The sequence below is a fragment of the Argopecten irradians genome, chromosome 16, assembly GCF_041381155.1.
Source record: "Argopecten irradians isolate NY chromosome 16, Ai_NY, whole genome shotgun sequence".
NCBI lineage: Eukaryota > Metazoa > Mollusca > Bivalvia > Pectinida > Pectinidae > Argopecten > Argopecten irradians.
Genome location: NC_091149.1, coordinates 26,139,933 through 26,151,035, shown reverse-complemented (window position 1 = coordinate 26,151,035; position 11,103 = coordinate 26,139,933). Strand labels below are relative to the sequence as shown.

At 34.5% G+C, this 11,103-nt stretch overlaps 1 protein-coding gene across 4 annotated transcripts; it reads left to right on the top strand.

Annotated features, from left to right (window-relative positions):
- The first annotated feature begins 5,205 nt into the window (after positions 1-5,205).
- LOC138311212 (sulfotransferase 1C4-like) lies at positions 5,206-10,846 on the top strand. 4 transcript variants are annotated; one of them, XM_069252704.1, is made up of 6 exons: positions 5,206-5,277; positions 7,258-7,449; positions 8,250-8,573; positions 8,937-9,040; positions 9,520-9,694; positions 10,426-10,846. In XM_069252704.1, the coding sequence occupies exons 1-6, from the start codon at positions 5,226-5,228 to the stop codon at positions 10,536-10,538; spliced, it is 960 nt and encodes a 319-aa protein (XP_069108805.1). In that variant the 5' UTR covers positions 5,206-5,225; the 3' UTR covers positions 10,539-10,846. The 4 variants fall into 4 exon arrangements, with proteins under 4 accessions (XP_069108805.1, XP_069108804.1, XP_069108807.1 ...); XM_069252703.1 differs by having other exon boundaries at positions 7,258-7,497; XM_069252706.1 differs by lacking the exon at positions 5,206-5,277 and adding an exon at positions 5,633-5,790 and having other exon boundaries at positions 7,258-7,497.
- The last annotated feature ends 257 nt before the right edge of the window (positions 10,847-11,103 follow it).

Below are 11,103 nucleotides of genomic sequence, written 5' to 3'. Positions count from 1 at the left end.
ATAGACTTTGGTGTGTCTCGGCCAGGGGACAGTACCCAGAGCCTTCCTCACATGGTTGAACGCTCAACTCAAGTCCAAAAGTGAGGCGGTGCCATTAGGAAAGATAAAGTCAGTTAGGAAGAAGAGAAAAGATAAGATCCTAAATTAAGTCGCCTTTTACGATCATGCAATAGGGGCAGCAGGTACAATTCTAACGCCCTACCTGCAGGGTAGGGGTGCCAAAGGGCCTCAGAGAGCCTCACCCAGGTTTCAAAGGAAACACTATTTATAAAAGTTACTATTGGATGAATGGGGAGTGGTGGGGTCTCTCCCAGGTGGGCAAAATGAGCATGGGGTATTTGATTCTCATGACAGTGGGTAGTATAAGGTTAATGTCAATGAATGTAAGGGGACTGATCTCTGATAGGATAAAGAGGAGAGATGTGTTTCTTTGGACAAAAAAGAAAAACTGTGATGTTCTTTGTTTACAAGAAACACATTGTGTGGATAATATAGAAAAGCTATGGGAAAGGGAATGGGGATATAAATGCATTTTAACAATTACTCTTCTAGATCAGCAGGGGTAGCCATACTATTAAGAAATTCATTTGAATATGAGATACATGGGAGTAGATTGGATAAAGAAGGGAGATTTATCATTCTTGATATTTCAATTAATCAAAACAGAATGACAATATAATGCATTTATGGACCTAATCAAGATACACCACATTTCTTTGATAACTTTTTGTCCACATTACAGGTATTTAATAATATTTCTGTGATATTATGTGGTGACTGGAATACTGTACAGAACAGAGAAATGGATACACATAATATTCTTCACAATCATAACCCAAAGTCTCAGGAAGCCATTAAAAGAATAATTACTAGATTTGACCTATTAGATCCCTGGAGATGCTTTTATCCTGATTTGAAAAATTTTACACGGAGACAGAAAAACCCTATTAGGCAAAGCAGACTTGATTTCTTTTTGATATCACAAGATATATATGCAAAAACCAAGGACTCTAAAATCATACCTGGTTACAGGACAGATCATTCCTATATTATATTAGATGCAAGTTTTAGTAATGTAGAACGTGGTAGAGGGTATTGGAAACATAATGCTTCTCTCTTAGAAGATCCGGCTTATATTCAACAGGTTAAGGAGTGTATCAAAGAGACTATTGATGAATATATTATTGATGGTGATAGAAATAACATAGATAATATTGTTTTGAGGGTCAATGACCAACTTTTCTTTGAAATTCTTAAAGTTAAAATCCGATCAATATCAATATTTTACTCTATTTCGAATGCCAAGGATAAGAGAAAACATGAAAAGAATTTAGAAATTGAAATAGAGGAACTTGAAAAAGTAATTAATGATAACCCTATTGTAGAGTTTGATACCAAAAAACAGGAATTAGAATCTCTTAAGAAAATGTAAAGTTGAAGGCCTTATTCTACGGTCAAATGCCAATTGGTATGAGAATGGGGAAAAGGCAACAAAATACTTTTGTGATCTATAAAAACGTCACTTTATCAATAAGAATATTACAGAACTAATAACAGATGGTGGAAATATACTAGATAATCAATGGGAGATAATTGAGGCAGAAACTAAATTTTTCAAAAATCTGCATACTTCTAAACAAGATTATTTTTTGCAGTATGAAAATTCCTATTTTTGACCATTATGTTCAACTTAGTAACATAGATAAAAACACTTGTGAAGGGGAACTTACACTATCTGAGTTGGCAAAAGTATTAAAATGTATGGATAATGGGAAGAGTCCGGGCTCTGATGGTTTTAGTGTAGAATTTTATAAGTTTTTCTGGAAACATTTAGGACGTTTTTTACTTAAATCTATAAACTATGCATATCACACTGGGCAACTATCTGATTTTCAATGCCAAGGTATTATTTCATGGATCCCAAAAGATGATAAAGATAGAAGGTATTTGAAAAATTGGCGACCTATATCCCTTCTTAATGAAGACTATAAAATAACATCAACGGCAATAACTAGCAGAGTTAAAAAGGTTCTCCCAAATATCATTAGTGAAACACAGACAGGTTTTATTAAAGGTAGGTTTCATCGGAGATAACACTAGACTTCTTTATGATATCATGACTCTGTTGGAAGAGAAAACTCAGTCAGGATTATTGTTTATTTTAGACTTTGAGAAGGCCTTTGACTCTATTGAATGGAATTTCATACTGAAAGCCTTAAAAACTTTTAATTTAGGAGATTCTCTTTGTAAATGGTTTGAAATATTTTACAATAATTCTAAAAGTTGTGTTATTGATAATGATCATTTGTCATCCTTCTTTAGTTTAAGTAGAGGCTGTCGTCAAGGTGATCCTTTGTCACCTTTATGTTCCATAATTGGTATGAAACATATAACGTAAAACATTGACCAAATTCACGACATTGTTAAGCATTTTAATTAATATCGCTGAAATATCAAATCGTTGATCAATACGATTATGCAGGTACAATATGGACGCTGTAATCATACCCGAGCCAAAGTCACACACGTTAAACAAATGAACTACATAACCACTGAGAAGGTGATAAAATGATTTATTATGTAAGACAATTCACCTAATAAGGTAAACACTACTGTCAGAGCGATTTGAGCAGTTTTAGACAAAAGTTGCATTACTCTACGAGCAAGGGACAGGGTTCGGCATACAAGAAGTTCGACCACAGTGTGTAATGGCGGACAGCGAGCGAGTTTGAACATTTCACACACATGTCACCACCATGGGCTTTTCAGGCATATCACAGTAAAACCGACTGGTCTAATTTCCATTAGAACTGGGTTTGTTCCGATAAATGTACAAATAATTTTAATGTTCTTTAGACTGAATTGTCCCTTTAAGTTAAATAACAGTGTTAGGGGTATAGCTATAAAAGGTAACCAGTTTCTACTTGGGCAATATGCTGATGATGCTTATCTCCTACTTGATGGTAAAAGTCAGTCCCTATACACTGCTGTTCAGATACTTCAAGATTTCGCTGGTGTATCAGGATAAATAAATTTAGAAAAATCCAGTGTCCTGTGGATTGGTAGCAAGAAATACTCCAATGACAGAATAAGTCCTGAATTGAACATAACTGGTCTTCTACAAATTTTAAGTTGCTGGGTATAGTATTTTCATTAAACCTCGAAAACATGGAAAAAATAAATTATGATAACAAACTCTGTCAGATAAACAAACTTCTAAGATACTGGACTTGTCGAGATCTAACTTTAATTGGACGTATCACTATCATAAAAACACTCATATTACCCAAATTTGTACATCTGTTTTCGACACTTCCAAACCCGTCTAAATCCTTTATTACTAAATTAAACAAAATCTTGTTTGGTTTCATATGGAATTTTAAGTCTGAAAAAATTGACACTCTAATTGCATGTAAGGATAATGGAGGTTTAAACATGACTCATGTTTTATCATTTATTAAATATTTTTGAAGATACTAGAAAAACCTGGAAAATCTTGCTAAAGGAAATATTGCCATTTGAAATTGATTTGTTATATGAGCTTGACAGTAGTAAATTGAAAGAAGCAGGAGAACAGATTAAAAACCCTTTTTGGAAAGATCTGATAGCAGCTTTATCAGAAATACATAGTGAACCTGATACCCTTGCAGAATACTTAGGTAAAAGCTTGGTCAATTTTGTTCCGATAAAAAAGATAAAGTTTTGTAACAAATGGAAAGGGCAACACAGTCTTGGTACAGTTGGTGATCTATTTCAAAATGGTGCAGTAAGAGAATTTCATGATATGGATACTATCCCTTATTTAGATTTTATTCAGTACATGTATTATACTATAGTAAATAAAATAGACAGACATTGGAAACAAGTTTATCGTAATTCTGTTGAACATTATGAAACTGTAAGACCATCCAGGAAAAAACATATTATTTCACTTTTATTATGTAAAATTGACTGGAAGTTTATCTACTGGAAATTTGTTGAACATTATGTGAGAAAACCAATAAGTCAAGACAAATGGAAATCTGATTTTGATATTAGTGATGATTTTAATTGGTGTGATGTGTATGCAAATGCATTTAATTGTTCAATGGAAACAAAATTACAAGCATTTCAATATAAAATTAATCAGAGAATTCTTACAACAAATGATGTTTTAGTAAAAATGAAACTATCTAATAACAGACATTGTACATTTTGTAACAGGGAACCAGAAACTTTAAGGCATTTGTTTTCGCAATGTTATTATGTACAAAGATTATTTGAACAGTTTATTGCTTGGTACAACGAACACAACAACACACAGCCTTTCTATAATTTTAACGATCAAGATATCATTCTGGGAAATCCAAAGTTCGGAAAATTATTAAATCATTTTCTTATTTTGTTAAAACAGCATATATACTATTGCCGTATGAAAGATTCCATTCCAAATTTCGGAGCATGTTTGATTTTCTTTGCCAACACAATGACAATAGAAAAAAAAATCGGGGAAAAACAGATCTTTACAACATTTTAAAAACAAATGGGGAGCGTTTGAGCAATCTCTTCACATAAGGTTTTGAATTTCACAATAGTGGAAAGTTATATATTAACTCTACTCACTATTAAGTTCGTCCCCTTTTCATAGGCATAATCATTATCATCTTTTGGGTGTGGGGGGAGGGGGGTGTAAACGCTCTATTGCCCACATGGGAGGGTCCCTCATACTTAAGATTTACAATATAATTTAAATTCATTTCGGTTAATGCAAGGTTTATCACATTAATCAAATATGAAAAATATGAATGAATGAATGAATGAATGAATGTGTACATAAGTAGATTTCATAAGAATACATATTTGAGGTCTGACAGTAGTTAGAAAGGAAGAATAGAATGAAACTAATGTAGTAAATTTAAGTCTAAGGATGTTTTGATTGCGATGAAAGATATGTGTGATATGACGTTTGGAAACATAAGACGACCCGTGTTATGGGAATCGAACTTTAACTAGTTATATATGTATTTTAAACTGTTCAGCTAGGAAGTGTTTATAAGTGTAGTATCAATTAACAGTATTTATCGGTATGCAACGTTTATTTAACGTGCATTTCCATCTGGAGACTGTGATAACACATTCACAAATTGACCTATTGTCCTTGGTATTATCTGGGGTATGATGCACACAATATAAATACAGTAGTAACACATATATGAGTAATGTAACAGCATTTTGTTTTGTGTTGCATGTTCAATCAAGGGCTAATACATGTTTCACGGTGTCAAGGCGATCGACAAGGTAAATCCGCGGCGATTCATGTTCTCGTGTCTTTTAATCGTCCGCTAATTTTCATCGCAAGCGACATAAGTTCCGTTCGCAGTGTGACAAAACACATAAATATAAGCACTTCAATGCATTTTAATTTTATACGACGTTTTTGTACGGGATTTGTGAGCTGCGAGATATTTCCAAGAAATTCAATGTCAAAATTGAAAATATTCAAAGATATCCGCCATTTTGTACCGACGTTGGATAATGTGTATTGACGTCACAAGGACTTTCAGGCAAATGAAAAGTGCTCGAAGTTAACGGGCGGATTATATGATAACAGAGTAAAATAGAATGATAAATGAAACGACACGGACAAGAACATGAGATAGCATAAACGGCACGCCGCCACTACACTAGGGTAGTGTGTTACTACTGATACTCTATCTCTACGTATTCTTCTCTATAAGAAAATGAATAGTCAAACGTAGACTAAGATTCTATCAACGTTGTCTACAGCTACAGGTACTGGGGCCTCTCACAGTAGGTAATTTCTTTGTCAACTTTCTTTTTCATTTTTTACAACTGATGTGATAATTGGTACAGTAATATCAATGATTTCTCTATATCATTAGCACATTATTGCAAAAAGTGTTTTTACCTGTTTTATGTTTTTGTTTTTGAAAACTTCATAAATATAGATATTATTGCGGTAGATCATATTTCCATTTTGTGACAGGATTTCGATGACTTATATACACGTAACCCATAGTGGTTTGGTGTGTAATAAATAGTATACAGTTATTGACTGAGGTTGAGGGCAACAGATGATTAGGGCAACAGATGATTTATTTGACCCTCTCACAAACTGTTGTCTTTGGCCTGTTTTGTTATACCCAACTGTGACGTCACTCTGGTCCAGCAGTACATTGTAGCAGGCGATGATATTAAATGTTCTTTGGAACGCTCCATGGAACAATTCATTTCTTGACATATTTGTCAATAGAGCTTATATAGAAACTTTTTTGTAGTGGTATAACAATGTTATTTGTATATATAAAGATAACCCGTATTACTGTTCGTATCATATTATGTAATTGTGCTCGTTTTTTGTGTCGTGATAAAGGAGCAGATTGCCTCGAAAATTTGACAATTTTTTGTCTACACGGTTGGAATCACTTCATTGTCCCATAAAGATAGAATATAAATAGACTATAAATAGTGTTATTTTGCTATTCTTTTTTCTTATTCGTTTTATTAATTGATTTACACATATTTATTCATACGCTACATTTATATTACTTTTGCCATTAGATAGGTTTGTATAAAACATGAAGTAACTTATTGTTTTTATAAACCTGTTTAAGAACCATTCTTCGTTTTCAAACACCGAAGTGACAATGTCTCCCTTTACACTATTTACAAATTTTTGACTGAAAATGATCTGTACCCAATAATTTAGTCATAACTAACTTTTGGAGGGCAGTATACTAAACGGAGCTTTATGAATGGAATTTTTGAAAATTACATTCAATTTTTGAAAAATTGCATTCAATATTTGAAAATTATATTCAATTCATAAACATGATGATTTTGAAATAAATAAGTGGTATAGGTGTATGTATGTTCTGATCCTGCTTGAGCGCTCGTCCTTGTTAGGTAGGCTCTGAGTTACGTCCCCTGGCTGAGACATACTTTTGCGTTTAACATTAAGTTAATGGGGAGAATAGTTTGCCCGTTGTTAATAATATAATATGACCGAGTGGAATGTGCTTGTTCGATATCTTCTACGGGATAATACAGCGATAACGCACTTTAAAAAAGGTAAGATTCCACTATCAAAACTCGAACATACAGCCGTCTCCCAAATCTCGCCCATGATTCACACACCGCGTGCACGAAAGGTCGTCCTTAAAATACTCCGCCTGTTATTGGGACTTAAGTATAATCAACCAACCAACATACAACAGATTTGATGTGACTGCCGCGACCCGCCCTTCTCTGTTTCAGATCTGACCGATTCTTTTGTCATGGAGATCCGGAAGCTCGAGGATAGAGGAGGGGAGGTGATGGTCAGTAAATACTATGACGGCATCCATTTTCCACCAGATGTTCCTGGGGACATCAAAGACCACTTGGAAGCTGTGATGAACATGGCACACAAGGAAGGCGATATACTTCTGTACAGTTTTCCTAAAACTGGTAAAAATATCGACATATACATCTGTGTACCATGCGTTCCATTTGCGGGTTCGTACCTTTTGATCTGCTGCATCTGTAACGGAACGCGTCGTATAGCTATAACATCATATAGAAAAAAACGCGTTCCATTAAACGACGCAACAGGTATGAATCTGCACAAGGAACGAATAGTCCATCACATACCTGAAAAAATGGAATCTTACATTTAAGAGTTATATGACAGTCAGGGATCGGACAATTCTCTATTCACTTTAAATATCAAATACTGTATATATCATACCATATACAGTTAAATTGGATCAACTTTATTACACAAATTCCTATTTGGATATTGTTTACGCGTAATATACTTATTCTAACTTCAGTCTTCATCCTTTATACAAATCAATTGTTTCTCATCAGATAACATTAACAACTTAAGTTTTTTGTTTTTGTTTTCATGATGGAAAAAATATATATATGATAAAAATATTATAGCTATTTGACCTGCGTAACGGAGTGGTTAAGATGTCGCAACATAAGAGCACAACCCCTTCATTTCTGGGTTGCGAGTTCGCATCCCATGTGAAGCAAATGCCAGGTACTGACCGTTAGTCGGTGCCTTTATCCGCGTACTCCGGCTTTTCTCCACCAACAAACCTGTTACGTCCTTAAATGATCCTGGCTGTTATTGGACGTTAAATTCATAACACCAAACTAATAACCACTGTTTCATCGTGAAAATTAATTAGTGATTAAACTACAAATTATCACGATAGAAAGAAATGACACATCATTGACCTTCCCCATTTTAATTTCAGGTACACACTGGACTTGGGAGGTTTTACATATGCTTCAGTGTGGGAAAGCAGATTATACTCACGGTAAAATTATTGCTTTGGACTTTGACCCAATAGAAAAATTTGAGGCCCTTGAGAGTCCGAGAATTATCTTGTCTCACATGTTTCCCAAACACCTACCTAAATTTGTTAAAGACGAGAAATGCAAGATCTTGTACATCTACCGAAATCCCAAAGATACTGCCGTATCCATGAATTTGTTCTTTAAGAGGCTCCAGGTAAAAGACTTCGAAGGTTATGATGGTAAATGGGAGCACTTCTTCGAAATGTTTGCATACGGAAAACGTAAGTGTTTTCTTCTTAATATACTTGAGAGAGTTTTGTCTTCAAAACAGTTTTAGTGTCCTCTTTATATTGTTTGTTTCAACTTTAATTTGATTTTCTCTCTCTTTTTTCAGGGTAGGGTAAGGTGTGAGGGAATGTGTTGTCCTCGTCTTCAATAAATATCATTTTATATCATTAAACAATGACTATCAAATAATTTCAAAAATCCAAAGTATACTTTATTGATTTTAAAACCCTAGCTTATCATGTGGGCAATTAAAATTGTGCACATATATAACACTTTCGCATGTAATTTTGTGATGTTCACGTATGACCAATTAAGTATACAAAAATGAAAATGTCAAATTTTCTTTTTTCCTTTAGTCTATTACAATGACTGGTTTGAACATGTGGAGTCGTGGCTGGAATTTAAGAGGAAAAATCCAGATATTCCTATATTAATCATGGCATACGAGGACATGAAAAGGGTAATTACGTTTATTTGTTTTTTTTTCAATAAGCATATAGAATATATTACGAGCTTGAGTCAAATTGGAATAGCCTTGGGAACGATAAATATAATCAATGATTCCCTCTGGGGCGAAACAGGAGAATTTTAACCTGTGGGAAAAGTTGGTTTTTTTAAGTTGTCAAACACTCGGCAAGCCTCGTGTTTGACAGCTAAGGATGTTTTTTTCGAGGGTTGGGATCTTCTTTCTCATCCAAGGAGAGTGAATGATTTTTCTCTCTTTTCCTATACACCCTCCAACATCAACGTGTCAGCGATACAAATAATGATAACGTGTCTTGACTGAATTGCCTTCGCCGTTTCCGAGACGTTACACATTTGTTGCAAACTGACAAACTATCGTATGTTCACTGCATCATGTATATTATCCTACACTTTTCTCTTTTTCTAAAGAATTTTCGTTCGATAAAATCAACTATTTCTTAAGGTTTATTACAGGATTTACGAAGCTGTGTTCAGAAGATAGCAGAACATTTTGGAACTAAGCAGGATCCAGAATTCCTGGACCAGGTGGCAGATAAATGTCAGTTTAGCGCCATGTCGAAAGCAAAGACCGCCGATGAAATAGAAACCGCCATGAGTAAAGATGGCAGCAACCCATTTTATAGGAAAGGTAAGCCTTGGTTTTTACTACAATGCTGCATGAACTTCAATGATAATAAAATGATTATAGTAAGTGCCTAGTTCACATGCGATCATAGTTAAATGTATGTTACATAAATACTGTAAACCATAAACCTTTTGACAAAATACAAGTTTCAAGTCGGAACGCAAATACGCGAAAAAATGCATAAATCGTGTACAATTGCCTGCAATGTGAACTTTTGACAGTGAATGTATGCATCCATATTCGCCAATATGTTAAAAATAACGAACGCGCGATTTTGTATATTGAGATGCGTTATTTCCTATCTATGAGAGTAAGAGTTCCGTCAGTTTCCTGACCGAGGCATGCGTAATTTCGGTCCCTAGTTACATGCAGTGCTCTTCACAAAAACAGTGAAGCATCTGGTTTGTCAGTTGACATTTAAATGTTTCCAGGTGGAGCGCTAGCGCTTTGGAGTCTCCCATAGACCATGAATTCTCAACATAAAACATCAGAGCAAGGCGTCATTGAGTACCTTCCTCTGCATAATACTAAAGATTATGATGGGTTCAAATTGGGAAAAGGTTATTCTCCAAAAATTGCAAAAATATTACGGATCATATTTGCAACAGAACTTTTTTGATGAAATTTTACATCACTAAACCTAAAACCTATCATTACGCGGATGCATAACAGCAACAAATACATGGCCTAACATAGGATCTTTGACTATGTAATTCCCATTTTTGTTGTTTAAGGTGAAGTGGGTGACTGGAAGAACTGGTTTACTGTCGCACAGAACGAGATGTTTGATAAGGTGTTGGAGGAAAAGATGGCAGACATTGACCTTAAATTAGAATATACATTGTGATTTCATTTATATCGTACTCTAACCATGAACAGAAAATATAAACAGCACATGTTACATTCCTGTTGGATTGCAGTGAGGCGGTTTCTCAACAGAGTACGATACCCTGACCGAGAACTAGGTAGTCTAGGAATAACTTTTACACTTATTTAATGGTTGGATCCTTTGAAACACAATTCTCAGTGATAATTGGCTTAAATGAAAGGTAGCAGTTTGCGAAAAGATAGCGAAAATTGGTTCTTTCTGCATTGAAATTCTTGCAACTGCACGAAGTCCTTCGTTATTCAGCAAACTTGTTCCACATTGATTTTTATTTCTTAAAGACGAGTCTATATTCATTTTGTAAAATTTCTTGAGAGTTAAATACGCGTTGATGTTGAGTCTATTGCATGGTAATAGAATTCTTTGATTTTATGTGTTGTTCTTCCAATAAGTTATTCTTCATGTTGTTACAATCATGGTCTTTAATCCAAGCAATTTCTCTTCATTTTATTCACACAATGTCCTTCATAGAAAACAGAGTGAGCCAAATGAACGAAAATATTGTTATGCATGACCACATTAAAGG

Excerpts from the sequence above, each read along its gene's own strand:
- LOC138311212 (XM_069252703.1), top strand. The coding sequence starts at position 5,226 with ATGTTCAATCAAGGGCTAATACATGTTTCACGGTGTCAAGGCGATCGA. Across the intron at positions 5,278-7,257 it reads GTGTCAAGGCGATCGACAAG|ATCTGACCGATTCTTTTGTC; the intron begins GTAAATCCGCGG and ends TCTCTGTTTCAG. Across the intron at positions 7,498-8,249 it reads ACCATGCGTTCCATTTGCGG|GTACACACTGGACTTGGGAG; the intron begins GTTCGTACCTTT and ends TTTTAATTTCAG.